Genomic DNA, 24625 nt, shown 5'->3' on the forward strand with positions numbered 1-24625 from the left:
TAGTTTGGAAAAATATATTTACAGCCAAATTAATTGCATAAAAATATGTAAAATGCTAATTCCTACGGTCTTTAAAAAAAATACTGCTTGATTTTCACCTATAATGACATACCCAAAATACGGGTTAATATGGACATAATTTCATGGTCTCAGCATATTATTGCAAACTGTAGACTGTAGAGAGTGCTATTCAAAACACAAAGCAAAGTCAAGACAAAAATCAAGATATTAGGGAATTTTATTGTTCATATACTCTAGTCCACATGAAATAACATGCATTATTCTTCACATATTTTGCTGAACATGTGATTATTCATTTCATTCATTCAATTGATGACACATGATTAATGCCTATAGCGGGTATTACAAATATAATACTAATTTTAAAGCACCTTTAGATGGAAGATAGATAGATAGAAGATAGATGATAGATAGATAGATGCATACATATAAACTGTTTTATTTATTAAACATTTTAATATTTCATATTGTATATATTATAACATTAAAACATATAAGTGAATATAATAAGATTGACAAAATCATCTTATCACACGGTTAAACGCACTTCTTCTGCGGTTTTGGGTCTTTCAGGATTGGGTTGGAATAGTGCTGTTATCTTGAAATACTTAATCCTGGGTAAAAGCATGACTTTCTGATTAAAAACATCATTCAATATTTAACTGTGATCAAAAACTGTTCTGAGCACTGTATCTTCCTCTTCTCTGATCAAAATGAAGTACACATTATCATCATAACATACTGTAATATCAGAATAAATGGCTTATATAATGAAATTGAACTTTTTCATAGTTTTTGGTCTTTTGGAGTTTCTATGCCATCCCTTCTACCAAAACAATAAATAAAAAACAAAATGATTTTGAACACCCAGGTGTTTATTTGTGGTCTGGGTATTTAAAAAAATGTGTACTCAAACTAAGCTATTATTTTCCCTGTCCGTCATGTTTTAGCACACTGCATTAAAATAAGGAAGTACAAATCATTTTTTTCTTTTTATTTGTTTATCTGAGTATATCAAAATATTGATTTCTAAGGGAATCTCTTAGTTACACCAGCCTCACTGTGAAATTTATGTTTAAAGGAGCTACACCATGAATTTAAAAAATAATAATAATATTTAATATCATATTGTTTATGTCCCTCAAACGTTTTTCAAAAGGTTTGAGCCTAAATCAAGCCTCAGATATACTCATTCCAACTAACTTCTCTCTGGCTTATAAAGCACTTTCACCTGCAATACCACATTGTCCTGTTTGGCACGGGGCGCTATTGAGACAGTTTGTATGCATGTTATGTCCTGGTTCTGTGTGGAAAAAGTAAAAAGCAGCAAAAAAATAAAATATCATCTTTACGGGTGCGGTCACACCAAACTTAAGTTCTGCTTATGTGTTTTTTTCCTCAGCAGAGATAACCCATAGACTTATAGCAGACATGGTGTACTACACCAAGAGCACCTAAAATGAGAGATAGCAATGGCCGTTTCTAGGTTTCAAGTGTTATGTCCTAAGGCGCTTCTTTTGTTGAGGACCTTTTTGAGTGCTCTCCATGCTGTGCCTCAGCCCCTTGGTATGATCCTGTCCATTTTCTTCAGAGGTCAGCTTAGGATAAAGACAAAAAAGAAAAGTAAATTAGACAAAACAGGGGAAAAAAATAAGTTGAAAATGATTACACTGAAATAGGTTGCTTGAGACATTGACTCCTTGTACAAAAATGTGGTTGGGCTCGACAGGCAAAGGTTTTGAGCAATAAGATTCAAGTGTATCTCAAGCTATTCAGATTATTTTAGACATTTTGGACTGACACAAACAGAGCCACGCTTACCTTTCTCTTACTTCCTCCATTCTCTATATTTACTAGGTTAGGCAGATGCAAGCCCAATGCGTTCTCAAGGTCTAGAATAATGGGAAGATAGACAGACAGACACGCATACATTAATGTCTGCTAATGAGAGCTCTCACACTGCAGGTTCGTATCAGGATACACCTTGAGCATTTTAAATAATGAATGAGCCTGAGAGAGGGATGTTGTTTCACAACGCCTCCTTCCAGTCCCTACCACAAACCCCAAACACACCGGAATATGAAGAGTACCTGTGAGAATGAGGTCGATTTTGTGCACCGCCAAGTCAGCATCCTCCATGCTGAAACACATTGGGGGCTTGAACTTGAGGACGTTGCGATGTGGTCCATCGGCACTAAGCAGGATATGTTGTTCCTTTAGCCTGGGGACAAAAAAGAGTTTTCCATTTAAACCCTATATACCGTATTTAGTTGACTGGGGACCCCCAGGGCTCTATACACCAAATCTCTTCGCTGAAAATAGCCTAGAGCTTGCAGATCTGCTATGTTCGCCCAAAAATTCGGACAGTAGGGTTCATGTAGTTAATATATTCATTCTATATTACATGTATCTTCCATTCTGCAATATTCATGTACCGGTACATTTTAATTGTGGGGAGGGGAGGTTAAACCATTAAAACTGGGAAAGCATCTGTGGCATTTTCGATTTTTGCGTTGGCCATTCAAAAATAGCAGACATACAAGCCCACATCGCATCACGTCGTGCCGTGCTGTGAGCTTGTACATCTGCTATTTTTGAACGTTTTTGAAAAATCTTGTGTGTGAGAACTACTGATTTAGAAGGCATTTGTAGAATCGGCCTCAGGTCTGTTAAGCAAGGGAAAAAAATCCTTTAATGTGTCGTGTATTTCTGAGCTGGGTTATTCATTCATTTCAACATTTTGTCCAAGAGATGGCCAACTAAAGGCTGTTTTATACTCATAACAAATGTCTGTCAAGGCTGAAAAAAAAGGCTGACAAACTTTGAGGTAAAAAATTAGGTACAAAACTGTGGAAGCTGCCAACAAGATGGCAGCTTCCATATGGATCTCTTGGACTTCATGTGGCCAGCCTGTGATGTCAGTCGTCCATATTGGGCAAGGTTTCAGCCCGCCATTGACTTACAGCATACAATCTAACTTTTAAAAAGTTAAATATTTCTAAAAGATTAAACATACGTGAAAAATATTTTTTGTCCGTCAGTTTGCAAGATTAGCCACAGACTCACAGGCAGATTCACAGACACATCGACCAACAGAGCCTCTTCTAGACACCTTCGCCCCTATAGGAGCCATGGCGTTGCCATGTTTTGTCCCATACAGTGTCCTACCTGTCAAACGTCACAGACTGGTTGTGGTACATTTTAGTCGCCGTGACACACACACACACTCGCGCGCACACACACACACACACACACACATACACACACACACACACACACAACTCACTTGTATATGACTTCCTGTGCCTCTGCTGTCGCAGGAGTGAGTTTCACTCGGTCTTTCACAAGCTCCACCCCAACGAAGAGGCCGCGACCCCTGTCAGACATGACACCATATCATTTTGACCCAGTCACCACACACACACACACACACACACACACACACACACACACACACTAGGGGTGTGCCGATATATCGTCCCGCGATATATCGCGATACGTTTTCGCGACGATATGTATCGTTTTGGAAAAAAAAAATATCGTTTTTGAAAAAAAAAAATTTTTTTTTTTTTTTTTTTTTTTTTTTTTTACACAATCATAATAATCAGGCATGCAAACGGCCCCGAAGTGAAAAGAGTGACAACATGTTTTTTTTTCGGGTCAGGTGTCATACTATTTGGATTCAAAACGGCTATTGTAGCTGAAAAGCTACAAGTTTGCATGTCTGAATAATGCAAAAACAAAATTATTTGTTTGCATTTTCTTTTTTTCTCCTCCATATATTTTCATAATAAAAAAAGTGCGTATCGTATCGTATCGAAATCGTATCGAAGTTGTGAGCCAAATATCGTATCGTATCGTTTCGTGAAATTAGTGTATCGGCACACCCCTAACACACACACACACACACACACACACACACACACACACACACACACACACACACACACACACACACACACACACACACACACACACACACACACACACACACACACACACACACACACACACACACACACACACACACAATCCTTCTTGCACTTCTTTTGGAATAAAATTCAATAACATTGAATTGAAAATGTTTTGTATATCTGTTGCAAAACTATTGGTAAAAATGTAGCTTTTCCCTGAAGTTTCTTTTTAATAATCTCTTCTGCACTTTAATTTTAGATAAATGTCCTTTTATTATGCATTTTCTTTGTGCCTTTATACTCGATGTCTTAATGTCTTATTGTCCTAAAGCCTAATGGTTTACATGAAGCAGTTTTAATTGCCTTGCTGTTAAAATGTGCTTTACAAATAAAATAAAAACGTGCTGTGTGTGTGTGTGTGTGTGTGTGTGTGTGTGTGTGTGTGTGTGTGCGTGTGCGTGTGTGCGCAACTGCTCTTATCTGGGTTTCTACCTGATATCCCCTACTAACGGATGCTTCTCCTTCAACTGATCCAGCAGGCTGCACAGGTACAGCCCCACGCGCAGCGCGTTCCCCTGGAGGTCCTCTTTCTCGATCACGTCTAGGACAGCCAGGCCAATGGCACAGGACACCGGGTTCCCGCCGAACTGAGAAATCCAAAACCAAGCCGACAGGGGACAGAATTATACAGCCCAGGTTAGGTTAACACCACATGAGAAATCTGCTGGGAGGTCACCAAGGGATTTAGCACTTTAATTTGCAATGTGTCTGTATAGGGTCTGTAATATACAGTAACATGTAATACACTGGTGTATCATGCAAAAGTGATACTGTACCAGTTTGTACTGTACCAGTACAAACTGATTTATAATAGTTAGTCCAACAGTTTGAATATAGTGTTTCCATTTCTTTGTCGCGAGGTGAAGTGATGAAAAACTATTGCAATGAAGCCATCTGATGTATGTCATTCTATCTACAAATCTGTCCACCAGAGGGTGCTGAGAATGTCAACACAAACTTGGACTGAAACACACTAGAAAGGTTTCCAGAGTTAGAGAACAAATCTCCACCAGGAGGCATGTCCTAACTAACACAGTGTATGCAGTTAAAGTTCTACCTACAACTATCAAACAGTAGAGTGGCATATGATTATCAGTTGTACATAATCTCTACCGCCTTCCTCCCCTCTCTCACTACCATTGTCTACCTCTCTCCATATTTCTCTCCTTCTGGGGCATGTGATGACAATGTTTTGCCGCTGTGCACGAGTATGAAAAGGCCATGGACCAATGGGAGGAGGGATATACTAGTAATAAAGCATTCTGATTACATTCTACATAGTCAAATTAAGTAGGGAACGGATGCCACGATCAAAACATGTTATTAATCCAGCATGTTCGTTCAGCATCTCTACATTTCTATGATTTCAAGACAGCTCTGTTTAGGCGAAATTAGTTTGGTGAAGCATTCTAAACTCTAGGCTAAAGACTGACTTAAGATAGCTTGGGCTGAGTTGAATGTGTGCAGGTATTAACACGGTTGTGATTTGGTGAAATATATTTTGGTGTTAGATTTTGATCTAATGTCGGCCCAACGTGCATGTCTGGTCCATAGCCTGACAGGAAGCTTATCTCATAGGGCCAAATGAACGATCCCCTGGTGGGGATAACCCAAGGCACATGGCCTGGAAAGGCCATATAAGAACAAACAAACAACAAAACAACAATAAATTAAATAGTTTGATAAACCTCAACATGACCATAAAGGAGATAAGTCTTTCGGATATATAAGACTCTTACCGTATTAAAGTATTCCATTCCAGAAGTCATGAAGGCCTCTGCCACCTCTCTAGTGGTGACCACACAGGACATGGGGTGCCCATTGCCAATTGGCTTACCCATCGTGACAATGTCAGGCACAAAGTCCTCACCCTGCAGCTGGAAAGCCCAGAAGTGTGTGCCGACACGACCAAAGCCCACTTGGACTTCATCGGCAATGCATATGCCCCCAGCCTGACGCACATGTCTGTGGAAATAACAGGAGAATGCAGTGGTATACAGCAGTACACACTCATACGCAGCCCCACAGACATATGCACATGCAGCGCACATGCAAATACACATGCACACATTCTGTACATACTGTAGTATACACACATAGCATACATACAATCACACACACAGCACACCCCAACCCTGGAGCGAACCATGAAACTTCAATATAGATGCATGCCAGGATGGGGCCTCAAATGGGGCCTGCCGCCTTACCTATACCTACGTATATTCATATTTATATCTAATAGTTATAAATTACACTAACCCAGTCAATCCCAGTGCAGATGGCTGGAGGGTCTACCTATGATTTTTTGTTCCTATTTTGATGTTAGCTATATTGCTAATCTAATTTTACCTAATCTAATCTGTTCAGTTTTTTTCATGCCTATTGCTGTGCTGCTGTATCACCTGAATTTACCCACAGGGATCAATAACCATCAAAACCAGGGGCATCAACTTTATTAAAGGGATAGTTCACACCCCCCCCCCCACACACACACACACACACACAAGCCAAAGGGTGTCTATGATGTACAAGAAACAAGCTCTAAGACTAAACACACAACACAAGGTTCCTTTGAATACATAAATCACAGGAATTCACCTTTGGCACAGAAGCTGTAAGTGTTCTTCTTTTCCTATTCGTTTACAAAATGCCTGCGAGCTAGTTCAGGCAGATACACTCGAGAGGTTTACACACATGTGCACCACATAGCACACATTTCTGTGTAAACATATACTTACACATGCGTGTAAGTACATTTCTGATTGTATGCACATACTGTATGTGACAGTAAGTACGTGTCTATTTAAGCACACCTGATTCATTGTACTTCCTCTTGCTGTCCGTGCCACTGAATGGTGTATGCGCACTGTTTGATCCCACCACCACCACCCCAGCACCACCTGTAGGCTCTGCTGAAAGGTTCTGTTTTCCCCTGGGGGAGGTTTGTAATATGTACCTGTATTTATCTCCCTGCTCTTGGTTGTCTTCTAATGTGCTAAGCAGAGAGTAATGTATTAGCAGAGCCTGAACGGCAAGATCAAATGTAATATTCACACTTGTATTTACATTTTATAAATAAAATGTTCTGAAGCTATTAATGTTCTCAATCGATTTGTGAGTTATCGGACTGAATTGTGTGTGTACATCCTTAGGAACTGGCCATGTAGTTTGCCCAATCTACAGCATACACACCAACGAACATAAAAATAAATACAAAATTCAGCCATGTAATCCAATAACCTCACTGTAACAGAAAGGCACATGAAGCGTGGAGGTGTGTTTAGTCTCCGGTGTACATACTCTGCCACTTTCTGGAAGTAGCCCACTGGGGGAATGACCTGCCCGCCACAGCTCTGCAGCGACTCAGCGATAAAAGCAGCAATCTGCACAAGAGAAGATCGTATCAGACCCAACAGCAAGCAAGTCGAGGAGACTGGAAGAGGGGAAGACGATCCACAGACCTACCTGGTCATAAAATATCCCACAGCCAGAATTTTCAACTGCATACTTTGAACAAGTTAAGACACTTTTGCTATCTTTTACATAAGGATAAGGATAATTCCTTTTAACAGGTTGTTCATGAAAGTCCTTGCGGTCTTGTTTCCAATGAGAACCTGTGAGCAATTAGGGGTTAAGAGTCTTGCTCAGGGACAAATTTCATTTCATCGACACATATGCTGACCTGGCCTGGAATTGACTCCCTAGGCGGGCTCACTAACCATTCAGCTATGGCCGCCCCTAACATAGAAAGGGTTAAAGGGTTACATTCCCATCATACGCCAAACTTTCCATCTTGTTTTTCGTCCTCCGAAACGTACATCTGCACAAAAATCCGTTAGAAGCTGCTATAGTCAGAAAGGGTTAAAGGGTTACATTCCCATCATACGCCAAACTTTCCATCTTGTTTTTCGTCCTCCGAAACGTACATCTGCACAAAAATCCGTTAGAAGCTGCTATAGTCAGTCTGTTGCTGACATCCACTTCTTGCCACTGAGAGGCTAGGACATTGCCTTGGGTTGTGCTTTGGGACAGAGGATTAACAGCCAACACTTGTACTTGTTCTTGTGCTCTGTAAGGGGACCTGGGATTTGGCCCTAAATCCCAAGTCCTCGGCCTGAACCTGAGAAGTGGAAGAAAAAGCGAGAGAGAAGAGAAAAAAACATTATGGTTGGAAAATAAATTGTCAAATTGTGGAACACCACGGTAACTCGTATTGTAGATGCCTGTGTCTATGGGAGTAAGAAATGCCAATGATTATTTGAGAGTTTCTTGATTGTGTTGTCACACACTCCAGCTCTATTTGCCAGGGCTTGTCATATTGACAACCTGGTCAAAAAATAAACACTTTGGCATTGTACAGTACATTTCTGAAAACCACAGATACATTGAATATTGACATTTCTGAACCAAGATTACGTTGCATATCGTTTCCATATGTGGACCATGTCAACTTAACAGTAGATTTCTTTATTAAGTATTATTGTGCAAGTTTTAAATAGATTATAACTACTTCCCACCTTATTGGTATGCACCTCAAATGGTGCCGAGTCGTCAGAAATGGGCTTGAGCCCTCTGAGTTGTGCTCAAGTGAGGCTCAAGCAGAGTGAGTGCCCACGCCGAGCGGCGTGATGGCAGGCCTGCCTTGAAACCGAGATTAGAAATAATCCGTAATAAAAATAGGCATGAAACATGGTACACTGTGATGTACTGTATGTCACAGCGGTGTGCCAATGAGCAGGCACTGACAATACTATTGACTATTGGCAATGCTTGCTCACTGGCACACCTAAATCTAACACACCTACTATTAATGGATGGCAGCAAAGTCACAAATATGACCTGGTGTTGAGTTACACTTTAAATCATACATCAGTTCTATTAGTTCATATAAGTATGGGTTCCTTGAGGGGGGTCCAAATGGACCCTTACGCTGGGAACCCACCCCAAAAAATCGTTGATCACACTCTTTATTGTGCAACTGTTCGCGCCAAACCTGGCCACAGCGGGACGTTTGGACAAAGTGTTACGAAAGAGAATGCACGTGCGGAGAAAAAAAACACGCCCTGTGGGTTTCAAGCATTACAGGTTTGTAACTCTGAGAGTTATGGGGTTGTTATCCTGGTGATAGTGTAATGGTGTTGTTAGCAGCCATATACTCTTAAAAAGAGACAATATCACAGCATGGGGTTAATCCTGGTTAGTCAGCACCACACCCTTTCAAAACATCTCCTTACCTTGTGTCCTTTATCATGGGCATGTTTTATTATGTCTTTGACATCATCAGCGTATGCTGTGGCAGGGTCTGGGTGGTCTGTTCTGTATTTTCCTCTATAGACATCGGGGCTGGGAGCCTGAGATATTGGAAGAAGAGGAGAGCGGTAGTGAGGTTTACGAATATATTAGTTTGACCTTTGATTACAAGGAACAGGGCCTTCTGTTGTTTGACATAGAACTCTAAAACATTCTCCACGTTTAGTTCTGATGTTTAGTTCTGACTCTGGGTTCAGAAAGCAGACCTGTCCCTGACAACCTGAGAAGTCTGGATGGTTCATGATGTAGCACTTGCTTTACTTTTCATAACAGCATCACTTGTATGTGTGCACACACCCTGGATACATAGGGTCCCTGGTAACTCAACCAGTTGGTATGCATACAGTATGTACAGTAGATAACATTTAGATAACATACATATGTACTGTAGAGAACATAGGTAAACAATTCACTTCAACACATGTCATTATAGCTTATAACCTGTGTTGCATGTCTCTACTTCTCTGTTAATTCTTATCCCTGTCTCTTAACTTACTGTTTATTCTAAAACAGTTCCAGTCCTCAATTCTGAATGGCAGAGACCTGTGATAAAATACTCGATAAACACACACCTAGTATCATGGCGTGAAAGTCTTGTTTACAATACACAGTATACTGGTATACTGTACATCCATGGAACAAAATGTATTATAAAGATTTTGGCGCAGTTATACTGACACATGGTGTATCAAGTATTTTACCATGGGACTCAGCCAATCAGAATCAAAGACTGGGTCAATCCGTTTAAGAATTTGAAATGAATAATCTAAAAACAGTCTCCACATTGACTTACATGGCATGGTGAAACAGCTCTCAAAGTCACACTTTTAGCATGCAAACAAACACAAACAAACAAAGCAGATGTTACCACTACAGTATATAACATCACAAAACCCAGTATAGCCTTTTCTTTTTTTTGTTGAAAAATGTCAACTTGATTTAGCTATTTGTATTAGGAAGAAAACCCAGACTGGATCCGCTACTTTGGATCTTCAAATGGTAAAATCAACAGGAAGTTGACATTTTACTAAAGAAAAGGCAAAAGATAATTTTAAATGCTGGATATTCAAATAATGTGAAAAAAAACATTTGACATTCTCATAAACAAATTCCAAAAATGTCTCAAGTTATGTGGCCACTCCAGAAAATCCAGTTGATATTGAGGAAATGTTTGTGACAATTAGGGAGCTGAAGGAGGTTTGAAAACCACCCGAAGTTAACTTGTTCTAAAAGCAAGTATTTTATTTTTCTCTTGTTTACATTTCAACTAGAACTTTTCAATGAACATATATTGTTCAACTTTTCAGTCGGTAAACAAAAACTCCGGTGTGAATAGAACAAACAAAAAAAAGGGATTCCTAAAAAGTCTTAAGACCATGAATAAAATATGCAAGCTGTGTGAAACAGACTGAATCGGCTAGTTAGCATGTAACATTAGAGCTGGGTATTCCTCCAGCAGGCATATCAAACTTCACCCGTGTCAAAGGAAATGACTGAGGGAAGGACCCAAGAAAAAATATGCTACAGTGTATCCCTAGTGACCATTTCAGATTCAGAGGAATTCCTTATTTATTCCTAGATGAACGGATTACAGTGTTTCCTGGTAGCCAATGTTAACACTTTGTATATTCAAGTTGATGTCCAGTATTGCCCTGGACATCAAGGAGGTTTGTAAAAGGTCAAAATGGTCAAACCAAAATCTTTCGCTTATCATCCGATTAAAGAGTGCTTGTTTGTTTTGAATGATACCGTATTGTTCTCTGATAAGCGCTGCATTGATGAAGTGCATTTGGATGTAAATATTGAAAAGGATTCAAATTAAAAACTCAAAGCTCTATTAGAAGATGCTGAATTGCAGCGGTAAAGAGAATAAGCATTGTCCTTTTTCACTTAAAGATTTTCACAAGCATTTTTAAAAGATTGTCTGACTGGGATGTACCAAATAACTTAATTAGAATTAAGTTATTTGAAGTTGACATTTATGGACACATTTTTGTTTTGTTTTATTCTTTTGTTTTTGTTAATCTAAAATTAAAGCCCAGAGGAAGCTGACTGTATATCCACTTTAAGGTACTGTGTAATACAATTATCATGTCTCCAATTAAAAAAGGGTTTACAAAAAGCAATAGACTTATTTACTTATTTTCTATGGCTTTTTGTAACCTTTTTTATTTGGTACATTGGGTACGTAAACTCAAATAATGTCCTGTTTGTTTAGCCTGTATAATTTGGGTGTACTGTGTATGCGTCACTACGGGTCTTGCAGGTTAAGCAGATAATGGATGACTGTGTCTTACCTCTGGCTCACACAAAATTGCAACAACATCAACTAACTGTTGAACAGAGGCTGAATAATCAGTTCATGCACAAGCTCAGAAGTACTGTATCACATGATGTGATTTTTATGTCGAATTTAAACAAGAGCGGACATGTACCTGTTGCATGAAAACCAGAAGAACAGACAGGCTTTTTGTAATGTGTTGTGTGAACAACAGCAGAATGTGTGGGTCATTGGAAGATATTTATAGGATGATAACCTCTTGGGAGATGAGTAGTACAGTTGTGTTTGAATGTACGAATGTAAACATGATGAATTATACAGAAAGGTATTTTACCAAATTATTGTTTAAACCATCGATGTTTAAATGAACTTTGTCCTTACAATCGGATAAGCCATACGATATTTGTAAATAAGGTGATCATTTGTGGTACTTTATCGTTATCGTTTTGTCACTATTATTGTATGTTCTGTTTGTGCTCCATACCATGTGATCATGGTCTTGAGTCCCATGAATAAATGAAATAATACAATAAAATTATACACGCTGTAGACCTATGAATCTTTTTAAATCAAACCTGCACCTTTTCTATATTGCTTTTAGCTCAGTATGAGGTTGACCCATGGTTCAGGTTAGTGATGAGTTGTTTGCTTTTGTATAGTTTTTCTACTGTGTTTCTATTTTATAATTATATTGTAATGTATGTGTTTGATTTGTTATGGATATCATGTTTCTCTGTTTTGTCATCCTCAATTGGAAATCACTTTGGGTCAACTTGTTCTGTTGCTTTTAAATGTACTTTATGAAAAAGATGACTTGACTTGACCATGCTGGCTACTGCATGTCCCACTCCCACGGTGAGACACCTTTCACAAAATAGCACGAGGGCCTGACCTTATCTTATCTGAACAAGAACAGAACAGGAACTTGACCTGTGCTGTGTAAACTGTGTATTAATTCACACACAATGTTGTTTAACTAGAACTAAGCACTACTTCTAATGTATTAATATTTATTACTGTAGCATTATTAAAACTAATATGTGTTGAGGACCACTCAAGCTCTATACAATACTTTATTGTATGTTGACTAGCTAAAGTAGACAATCTACAAGCTCACAATGTGTTGCATTGTGACACGTTTGAGCTTGTAGATCTACCTTTTTCAGAGTTTTTGAAGAAAAAAAAAAATAATTCTCATTTTTCGAAAATGTTTAGACATTTTGGAAAATGTTTACCTATAATGACATGGCCAAAATAGGGACACCAGGGTTAATGTGGTTAATATTAACGATACTTGTACCTGACTGACGTACACACACACACGCGCGCACACATGCACACTCACACTCACTCACTCTTTCGTTGCCAGCACGGAATGTGTACACAAACAGATGCACGAAAGTGAACCCACGGTAGCCTGTCAAAGCCCAGTGGAGCAAGTTGAGTCATGGTGTTTTGATACAGCGCAGGAGGTTCAGAGACAGGCTGGCAGCACTCACCACATGAACAGATTGATTCTGCTCCACACCTGACAGCTGGTGGAACTTATATGGGCTGATGTCAATGAGCGATGATACGTGGCCATGATATGCACTGAAAACAACCAAAAATGCAGACAACGGACAACAGGGAACACAAGCAGTGATAGTGATGGTTCAATATGATGGCCAATGCAGAAAAATACACTTGCACATGCACTTTGTTGGATACATAAACATAATCATCAATGGTGCCAGTCTGAAGCAAATATGCTCATGGGATATTACTCACTTGTTAAGTGTAATGATGTCTTTGTGGCCTGTGTACTGCCAAGCCAGTCGAAGGGCCAGGTCGTTGGCTTCGGACCTGATGTTCAAAGGGCAAAGGGCAATTTTGAGTTACTCAGTCACCACAGAATACACAAGAGTAGCCAGTAACATGCAAGACAAGGTTTGATGATTTACTGGCCTGCATGAAGGCCTACGCAATGGATCCATTACAGGTGCATCCAGGCTAGCATTCAACAAACAAACAAACAAACAAACAAGAGTCTGAAATCAGCCCCTCGAGTTTGTGCTTTTCCTTTTCAAGATAGCTTGTTTGGGACCAATTGTTGGATAGATAAGTTTCATTGTCATCTGCCCAGGTATCTTAAGATTTTAAGATACCTTGCATGCAAGTGGAAATTGTGACCTAGGCCACCAAAATCACTAGGGCTCATCTCGGAATTTGCCTATCAAATTATGGAATATCTTATGCACAAAGTTGACAAATGTGGCCCGAGGGTGGCGAGACAGGTCATGGTGCCACTCTTCGTGTTTAGGGTGCATTCTCTGGTGAGTATAAATGCAATCAGCAGGTTTGATGGCAATCTGTCAATTAGATTTTCAGATATCTTGTGTGCAATTGGACATTTTTCCAAGTCACTTTCTAATTTCGAAATCAGGTATAAAATTGCAGTAAATGTTGAGGCATGGTCTTGAAGAAATGAATCTTTTTTTCCAGACAGGAGGAATGAGAGGGAGAACAGCACAAGACTAAACCACAGACAGCTTAGAAAACAGCTGCTTTGAACGAGCCAAGCTGATTGGTTCACTCTGAGCCTAGAAGTATGTGTATATGCAGTTCATATGGGGACATGTAAACTTTCAGTCAGTGTTGCCATGTCTGCTTATTATTATAAGCGACTTTGGGTTTGTTTTTCTGTAAAGTTGCTTGTAAATATTGGTAGTTGCGGGTTGCGTTTTTTGGGCTTGGTTAAAGGAGACATCCGGGCATTTTAAGTTGTATCTTTGATGTGTGTCAAATCACTTACCAACGTAGAAATGAAAATCGCATGACTCCACAGATCCCCCTATCGACCCCCACCGTTGACATGATAGTAGGATTGAGGATATCCCAAATTCGCTTATCTCTCTGCATGGCAGCCCCAGGTTGCCAGGTCGGGAGAGAAACCAGCAACCAGCATTAGTCCGTTCTGTTATTAGCCGTTAGCTTTCGCGAGTTTTAGCGCCTGTTACATTATCATGGGACTCAACAATGAGTACTAGAAGCAAAAAAACAGACTTTGCATTTGTTAAAATAGGCGAATTTGGGCTATCGTGCCGCCTCCATTTTGCCGACGGAGGGGGTCTTTAGACGGGACGACACGGACTCAATGAGATTAACGCAGCGACCCTTTCAATGTTGGTGAGTGCTAAGCAACACATTAAAGATAACACTGAAAATGCCCGGATGTCTCCTTTAAACCAGTGGTTCTTAAACACTTTCATGGCAAGGACCCCCCCGATTGATATGCATTTGCCCCCCCCCCTCCAATCTGAAAATATTTTGTGCCAGGGACTCCCCCCCCCCCCCCCCCCATACAAGATTAGTGTTGTTAAAAATGTTTAAAAAAGATTCCAAAATTACCTTTTTTTCCCCTAGATTTTTTTTCTTTTTAAAAACAAATAGCAGATCTACAAGCTCTTGACACGTAGAGAGTAGATCGTCTATTTTCAAATAAGTCGCTTCTTTTGGGCTTGTTTTCATAGACCTGGTTGCGTATTTCTCTCGCAAAATCTGGCAACACTGCTTTCAGTTCAGTTGATTGGCTTTACTCTGAGCTTGGAAGTTCAAGTCAAACACACATCATTGACATATTAACCTTTCTGAGACACACTGTCTGGTTGTGCAAGATGCATCAGCTGAAGTGCAGACATTACTTTTTTGATCTACATTTGAGTGGGGCAAAATTTGACACAGTATTATGAAATGTTTGCAGCTCACTCGAAAGTCCTTAGATTATTATACAGATCTCTAATGATGCTATTTTGAAAGGTAAGTAAAATAGGCCCTATGGGGAATTGATGATTACGTTTAATTATTATAGGTAACTCTGTGTGCGTGTGTCTGTGTGTGTGTGTGTGTGTGTGTGTGTGTGTGTGTGTGTGTGTGTGTGTGTGTGTGTGTGTGTGTGTGTGTGTGTGTGTGCATGCCCCACTTTTCAGGCCGACTGCCTGAAAAGCATATCAATAAACAATTTCTATCTAACAGTGATTCACTCTTGCATGTTCCAATCTACCTCATTCACTTTACTTGTTAAATTGTTTGCCAAGCCACCATCCACTAGTGTGTTGGTGTGTGCACTTTGAACAATAACATAAACAGCAACCACACACCCCTGTTTTGCATTGTAGGCCATTACATTAGGTTGTGTTAGATTTAGCACTAATTTATGATATGCCAAGCCAGTTAACCCTGCTAACAGAATGTAAAAAAAATAAAATACACAACATCAGTAATATAAATGATGCAGACAAACTGATCAATCGTAGTTCACTGATCAAAAGTACTTGCAGCTGAAATTGCAATACCAGAAGGTAGGTTTGGCACAGTTGTGTTGACAGACAACTCAAAAATAGTTTCCATCAAGCGTCAACAGTTTCTCAGAAGTCTAAGCTACACACTACTAAGCCATTGATGTTCACCACTGCATCATCTAAGCCAGGGGTTATCAGTCACCTCACACAGGCAGAGTCGGACTCACTTATTGCACAAATGAAAGTTCTGGAACGTGACACCTAGCCAGCAGAACAGAACGTGCCACCTGGATTTGGAGAGGTGTAAATAAGTGAACCCTGCAAAACATTCAGACTGCCTACTGCAATTAAATGGATTCAGGATTGCTGTTCCTGAGTGGCATTCCAGAGCAAACAAGCTTGAATTTGACCCTTGGCCAAACACTGTAAAGCCACGCTTCTCCCACTGGTTGGCTATCTATTCTACACACACCATTTGGTATTCAGAAAAAAAGATTTGATAGTAATTTCAGATCATTCCTGCTCACACTGCAAAGTTCCAGAAACTCTAGTAAATTATTAACAATGCCAGTGTGACTCAATATGACAGAAGGTTTTGACCCACTTGAGCCTAATCTCTAACCGCCATTGTGGAAAGTGGCTTTGGCAATTGACAGGATCTCTTAATCTCAGTCAACTATTTCAGCCCATGACCCACCTCTCTCCCACTCACTTTGCCAGCCTAGGCTGGCTCAGGGTGGAAGACAGGGTTATACAACAAAAAATGGGACTGGTCTTCAAAATTGTAAATGCAGATTTGCCCGAAATGCCCCCGATACCCACATATCTGTATAAGTACCTCGAAACAGTTAGTGACACCCACAGTCACAAAACTAGAGGGAGCGTAAACAACAATCTGGTAACACCCACCACAACATGGGCAAATTCTCCTTCTATAACACAGCCACCAAGGAATGGAATAGTCTAACCCCATCCCTCAAAAAATGCAGTTCGCTGGGCTCATTCAAAACAGCCCTAAAAACTCATCTTTCTGGAGGCCTAAAGAGGAGCTAGTACCAGTTTCCCTGTAGACAGACCCCCCCCCCTCCCCGTTTTTTTTGTACATACTTTTTATTCTATTTTCTAATGCTTTTTTTGTATATCATTTTTTATTTTCTCATGCCTTTTTTGTACATAATGGTATATATTTGTTCCTCTGTATTCTTATGTTGATTTTGAACTGTTTGGTTGCTACTATATATGTCTAAAGCATTATAAATGTAACTGTGTTGTTTTACATTCTTTTTTGCCTAATAAAAATTTCAATCAATCAAAAAAAAGCCCAGAAATTAATCCAGGAGATGCGTATGGCCTAGTTGGTTTGATGCAACAAATACTGGGATGACTTTGAGCATTCAATTTGAATACACATCTGCAGTGGCTGGAAGTGGTCTCCCAACTTTTCCATTGAGAAACTTAGAGCCTGGTAAGACACCGACTGGTTAACGAGTAGCCCTGCCTGAAGCTCATGAAGCCACTATCTCCCCTGGACAAGTGGGGATTGCCTCTTGCTTCGGCAGTAAATGTTTGGTCTCTGACGCAGGCGACCCAGGTTTGAATCCCAGGTGTTGCAATTACCTCTTGGCATAAAACTTACAAATTGCAGCTTTAAAGGTAGGGTAAGTGATTTTGTGTGCGTGTTGTATAGTAACTAGCGTGACGCGTCGTTCACTTTGCAGTGCCACCTTACAGGCACCTCACAGTGTGAGAGAGAGTTTTGTGCTCTCCTAAATCCACGGCAGGCTTTGAAAGTACCCACTTCAGAAAGAGGTGACGTGCATCACCTCTCCAATGACCAAAACCCACTTTGTGATTACTCAGACCTGGCGTGGGTTGTGTTGAGGATGGAAGCCGTCGAACTGGTGCAATCTGACGGCATCCTAGAATTTATAGGTAGGATGTGATGTCATGCTGTCGTGAGATTACGTCACACTGGCGTTGTGTCCATATTCGGGACGACCGTCTCATCGTGATGTCAGATTACGTCACACTGGCGTGATGTCAGATTACGTCACACTGGCTACATACAACGTTACAGACAACCGACATGGCGCAGGATTCAAATTGTATATATAGATAGTGTTAAGTAGCTCTAAATTCTGATGGTACTTATTGCCAGGGCTGGACTGGGTCAAAAATTCTTCCCTGCTATTTTGGCCTAGATCGGCCCACCACAACTGGCACGCAGATAGCAGATACTCTACCCCCCACCCTAGATTGCCTACATATTGTTGCCTACATAAATGTCCTTTAAGCCCATATGGGCTTCCTGGGAACTAGGAAAGATGCATGACACTATAACCAAATTAACCCCGGTGTCCTGGTTTTGGGGATGTCATTATTGGCAGAAATGTTCATTCATTGCAAAAATAGCAGATCTACAAGGACACAACAATTGCAATGTGCAACTACATTTTGTGACTTGTGAGATTGGAGATGGTTATTTTTGCTTGACATAATCATATGACTAAAGTATAAAATAGGGCTTAAGTGGTTAATAAAGCAACTAATCAATCAATTAGGATAGTATACGATTATTATTATTGCCATACTTTAGTTAAAGACATAGTTCCACTTGCAACACACCGCACAACATGCATTTTGCGATTTAACATTCTTTAGATAGCTAAGCAACCACTCTGAACCCTTTAGTGATAGAAACCATTTTATCTAGCATGCTTATCCATGCTAGATGTTGGATAAGGGAGACATGCAGTCCTTCTGTTGTGCTTGCTTACCACATCACTCTATATGCCCGCTGTGTCAAAAGGCCAGTTTATACAGCGTATTGCCATAGAGTGTTTGTTCAGGGTCTGGGGATCTTAGTATAATTGGTATGTTCAATTTGACTCCAACATATAGAAAAAGCCTTTTTGTGATTTTCGTCCTCCCAAAACAAACAACAATTTGCTAATATTTCCTTTTTTTATTCAGAATTGAAAAATTGTGAAAACAGTAAAACAAATGTAAAAAAAACGTTTCACAGCTATCTTTAATTAAGAATGGCACTAAATGGCGCTAAAAAAAGGACATTTTAGCAAATTGTTTGTTTTGGGAGGACGAAAATCACAACAAAAAAAATCTGTCAAATTGAACATACCAATTATACTAAGATCCCCAGACCGTTCAGTAACAGGGGTGTCTCTGTCTCTCCAGCTCTTTAGTGAACAGAAAATGCATTTTCAGGTCGGGATACCAATTTTATCCAATCAGAAGAGAGAACTCATACAGGATACAGGATAAACAAGTGAAATTGGAAATGATGACACAGAAATGAGCAGACAAAATTAGAACTGGGGCAAAGCTGATAAATGGATACTCTCTCCTGATTGGAGAGATTTTTCAGGTGCATTTTTCAACGCACCTGATTTTTTATTTTTTTTATTAAAGAGCTGAACAACCACTCTATAGCAATGATGATCACTTTTAGCTTTAACCTTTTAACAAATAACTTTTTGTTTTAACCAACATCACCTACCCTACCTACCTTTAAGTGAATTAATTAATTACGTAATTAATTAATTCCATTACCAGGAAGCAGCAAGTTCTCAGAGGCAAGATATCTCAAATACAAGGGTAAAAAAAATGCACATACCCAGAGTTAACAAAGTAGCAGACAGACAGCTTGTCAGGTAGTGTGGCTTGAAGTTTCTGGGCGTAGTTTACAAGGTTGTCATGTAGGAAGCGAGAGTTGGTGTTCAGCAGCTCCATCTGCTCGGCCCCAGCCTTCACCACATCTGGGTGGCTGTGGCCCACTGAAAAGTCAAGGAAAGAACATGACGATTAGGGCTGTCACGATTATGGCATTTTACTTAATATGGCATTTTGATTATTGTCACTCAAATAATAAATAATTAACGATTTAATTTGTGTTTCTGTCATACTGTCTGTCTATCCTAATCCCAAAAATAAATCATTGCAAATGGCAGTGGTGGAAAGTAACTAATTACATTTACTACTTAAGTACTGTACTTAAGTACAATTTTGAGGTACTTTTACTTTACTTGAGTATTTCCAATTTGCAATTATTTTACTTCTACTAGAGGTAAATATTGTACTTTTACTCCACTACAATCATATGAAAACTTTAATTATTAGTTACTTTGTAGATTTGAATCATTATTACACAACATAACCTGGTTTTACTTTTGGCATTTATAATTATATTCAAATATAGTATATTTTGATGTCAATACTTTTGTGCTTTTACTCAAGTACATTTTTAATACAGGACTTTTACTTGTAACAGAGTATTTAAACACTGTAGTAGTAATACTTTTACTTAAGTAAAAAATATGAGTACTTCTTCTACATCTGGCAAATGGCGGGTCTGAGCTTACCATGGGCTACGTTGTTTATGCAATCCAAGTAACGCTCCCCCTTTTCATTATACATGTACTGGCCTTTGGCTCGCACAATCTTGATCGGGTCATGGCTGAAGAACACCTTGCAAGATGGCCTGCAATGGAATATCCATAATGATATACAGTACTATGTATTTGCAGGGTTCATAATTTCAGTTGAAAGGTATACATGGGGGAAAAAGGCTTAAAGGATACCACCAGTGTTTTTTCTCACATTTGGATCACAAGTACAATCCATCATTGTCAAAACAGGGAGAATAAAATATGTAACATAATTAAAAAGACAAATGTTGCACTATATTATATCTACAACCTCACAACGTGTCACAATCGTCTATTTTCAAGAATGTTGGCCTATTATGACATAGATAGGATAGGGTTAACATTGCACAACATTGCGTCTTTTTTGGTTCATATACAGTACACAGATGACATACACCCTCACAGACACACCATTACGCACATGGAGCAACCCTGGCCCTCATTCACAATGCTGCCCTCTCAGCTCTCGACACTCAACTCGTCTCGTTTTCCCTATTGTATCAAAATTACAGTAGCATGACAGCACCATTGCTGGCAATGGTGAGAATGTCAGCAGGTAATTGCACACTCAAAATAACAAATCATAGTTTTATCACATCTCATATCACCACACCATTCCAATATCACAAACATTTATCACACATCGGATATTTTGTCCATATTGTGTAGCCCTAGTACAGCGCTACTCAACCCGCGGCCCGCGGGCCGCATGCGGCTTTTTTTTTTTTTTTTTTTTAAGCACAGGATAAAAAATATACATTTCCGTTCAAATATATGGGTTGCTATTTTTTTTTTCAAAAACAAACATCAATTGTTACAGGTATAATGCATAGTTTTCTATGCATTTCGGGTTTTTGGGGGGGTTTGACCCCCATTTTTTTTCGGCCGCGCGGCTTTGCCGCGCGCCCAGGATAGGTGTCCCTTATTTCAATCTCTGGGAGTTGGCAACCCTAACCTTGAAAATCGAAAATAGGACCGTCATTTTTAGCTTGCGGCCCCTTGGACTTTTGGTATTTTGCTGAGTGGCCCCTGAGCCATCTTAAGTTGAGTAGCCCTGCCCTAGTAGATAGACAGGCTACTCCACATACTCTTGGCTGCACCAGAATGTTGTTGTTGTACTACTAACCTGCACCAGTAAAGTGGTTACAGATTTGTCATAACAAAGTATCTTGTAAATATGTGTTTGTTCCTACATACAGTATCAAGCCTGTAAAACGTAATGAGACTTAAGCCAAGGGCTACTATAGAAAAACATCTGAACTAACTTCAAGAATCTTGTTATTAAACCCTCTCAGTCAAGAACCATGTGGGAAGAACTATGGTATTTTAACTAGAGGTATTTTAACTAGAGGTAAATATACCACAGAAGCTACAGCACTGTTTCCCGAACACTGGGTCGGGACCCATTTGTGGGTCGCAGACCCATTTTTATGGGTAAATATTCCTTTATTTTTTGTTTCCTAATTAAAAAATATATTTCAAAAGATGTTCAAAAAAATTCAAAACTATTTCAACATTTTTCATAAATGGAAAACAAATGCAATCATTTTTCAAAAGAATGTCATTAATAAAAATCAAAAGACATTAAATAAATTAGGGATTTTCTTTTTTTAAAGTAGTGAAAGTAGCAGATCTACAAGCTCACAACGAGCTTGTAGATTGGTTATTTTTTGTTTGGGTAGAGATCAGATTTCTCTTTTGGGCCTCGAGCTAAAAGGTTTGGGAACCACTGGCATAGAGCACTGCTGAAATGGAATGGAAGTGGGGTACAGGGACCCAAGAGGTCATTGCGGGATTCCGCAGGGAGGAACAGTTTAAACACTTAAGCTTTAAATGCTTAATTTCCCCCCCCCCCCCAGCTATTTCACAAATCTTCTCATATGGGGGTACCTGGCACAAAATATTTTTCAAATGGGGTCAAATGTCCACAAAATTAGCTCAATAGCACAAAAAAACTAAACAAAACAAAACAAAACTGATGGTTAGTTAGGTGCATGTGCATGTCATATCAATTTATGCAATCAAATCAGCACACATCTAAAATATAAACATTTGGTTGTAAGCAGCAGCATTGCTTGCTGTAGCTCTAGCTACTGTAGGCTACATGCAACAGTTCAAACCCCAAGATGAGATAGGTTATATCCTAAATTTGCCTATTTGGTTTTATGTATGTTAATGTAATGCATTTGAACAGTGCGACCACGAGATGTGGCATTATTATACAGCATGCAGATTTGTGCATAGACTGTTCAAAACTTTTTCAAAATTCAATGCAACATGCACATGCATTATTCCCAACGTTTCCAGTTAACACATGATCCATACAGAAATGATGTTTCCATACGTACCCGACGTGCTTCTTCCTCAGGTCGATGGTCTTGTTTTTGTTGAAAACCTCCGTCGTCATCCTGATGTTTGTGGTTCAACGCGAGCCGAAAACAATACACTATTGTGTGTGTGTGTGTGTGTCTCTCTCATGCACTGTGTCAGCTGTCAGCTCCACTGGCACAGACGGACTGAGAGCAGCGGAGCAGAGGTGTGTGTGTGTGTGTGTGTGTGTGTGTGTGTGTGTGTGTGTGTGTGTGTGTGTGTGTGTGTGTGTGTGTGTGTGTGTGTGTGTGTGTGTGTTGAGTGACTTGACTAGATCGTGCACAGTCTCTCACTTGGTCCTAGCCCTAAAACATTAGTCATATGATACCATTACAGTCAGGACGAAACTTCAACCTGGTTTTTGCACTTTCTCCATTTACAGCCTGTACAGCTACTTAAACGTTCAGATTTCAATGGCCAAGGATGTTACAATTCACTTTGGGTGGGTGTAAGTACCCGTATCTTCCGTATTGTTCAATAAAAAGCATTTTAATCCAATCGGCGGCCATTTTCTTATAGAATTGTAATGTACCAGAGTGCAATACACCTCGCACCCGATAGGTTCGTAGTTGAAAGCAAATGGAGAAAATTCGGAAAAAATGTCCACAGATCGGATTAAAATGCTTTTTATTGAACAATACGGAAGATACGGGTACTTATGTGAGCCCGAGTAGAATTTTAATATCCAATTGCAATGGCCATGGGGTATATTTGAAATCTGAAAACAATACACTATTGTGTCTCTCATGCACTGTGTCAGCTGTCAGCTCCACAATGCATCACATCGCGACGCATTGTGAGCTTGTAGAGCGGCTATTTTCGAATGGCCGAAATGTATACAGAGCTGAAGTGGATAATTTATGTTTTGTAATAATCCAAATCGTCAAAGTAACTAAAGTTTTTAAATGACTATGACTGTAGTGGAGTAAAAGTATAGGTTGATGTCAGGGAAAGTGGACCATCAGGTAAGATTTCAGCCTCCCAGCTCCTAGCCCTTTAAGTTTTAACAGCCAATGGCTGCACATATTTCTTGCCACACCTGTACTTGTCTACTTGACATAAAACAATTGATTTGATTGGTCTATGGTTTTTAATGGTGGGAGGAGCAATAATGCTTCAAATCCAGACGGCCAGTGGAGAAGTCAGTGTCCTGGCAAACAAATCTTACTTGTCAATGAAAAGGTTGATAAATCAATACAAATCATAATACATGTTCTGATGGCCTTTATTAGATATAATTCTGATTTATTACTTAGCTAACTTATTTTTTCTGAAAAGTTGGTTAGTGGCTCAATTTACCTGAACGTGTTAAGCTAAAATGGGCCACCCATTTAATCGAAAATGGGCCACCCATTTCATCTATCCACCTGTTTCCTAGGCTTTTCACTGTGTTCCACTTCCTGTCTTTTGATCCAATGAAATCCAATGAAATCGGTCAGATGACTAATGATATCCAATGAAATCCGACAGGAAGTGGAAAACACACAGCCAAGAAACAGCTGGATAATGAGCCCCTCAATCATTGTAATTTCTGATGAAACGATCAACAATAAATTAACTTTTAACAAACATAAGTGTGACATTAAATTGTATTAACATTAAAAACATTGAACATTAACATGTTAATTTGTGACAACTTTAATGTCAGTATCATGGCCAGTATCATAAGGATAAGGATAATTCCTTTTAACAGGTCGTTCATTAAAGTCCTTGCGGTCTTGTTTCCAATGAGAACCTGTGAGCAATTAGGGGTTAAGAGTCTTGCTCAGGGACAAATTTCATCGACACATATGCTGGCCTGGCCTGGCATCGAACCTGGGGCAACCAGGGCCTCTGGCTCCCTAACCACTCAGCTATGGCCGGCCAGTGTCATGTCGGTATCATAGCAATATCATGGTCAGCATCATTGTTACGACCCTTAGTCTAGGGGTATAAAGGCTGTAA

At 39.6% G+C, this 24625-nt stretch overlaps 1 protein-coding gene across 2 annotated transcripts; it reads right to left on the bottom strand.

The window, feature by feature from the left end:
- Positions 1-220: 220 nt before the first annotated feature.
- etnppl (ethanolamine-phosphate phospho-lyase) lies at positions 221-23453 on the bottom strand. Of its 2 annotated transcripts, XM_084043671.1 has the most exons (14): positions 23418-23453; positions 22660-22763; positions 20246-20364; positions 19501-19660; positions 13357-13431; positions 13086-13179; positions 9230-9346; positions 7296-7378; positions 5735-5960; positions 4428-4582; positions 3308-3397; positions 2112-2242; positions 1843-1913; positions 221-1619 (listed from the first exon to the last, which is right to left on the bottom strand). In XM_084043671.1, exons 2-14 carry the CDS (start codon positions 22716-22718, stop codon positions 1518-1520), a joined length of 1482 nt encoding a protein of 493 aa, XP_083899797.1. In that variant the 5' UTR covers positions 22719-22763; positions 23418-23453; the 3' UTR covers positions 221-1517. The 2 variants fall into 2 exon arrangements, with proteins under 2 accessions (XP_083899797.1, XP_083899796.1); XM_084043670.1 differs by lacking the exon at positions 23418-23453 and having other exon boundaries at positions 22660-22872.
- Positions 23454-24625: the final 1172 nt, after the last annotated feature.

The sequence above is a fragment of the Gymnoscopelus microlampas genome (genome assembly GCF_963454915.1).
Source record: "Gymnoscopelus microlampas genome assembly, chromosome: 19".
In the NCBI taxonomy this organism is placed as follows: Eukaryota; Metazoa; Chordata; class Actinopteri; order Myctophiformes; family Myctophidae; genus Gymnoscopelus; species Gymnoscopelus microlampas.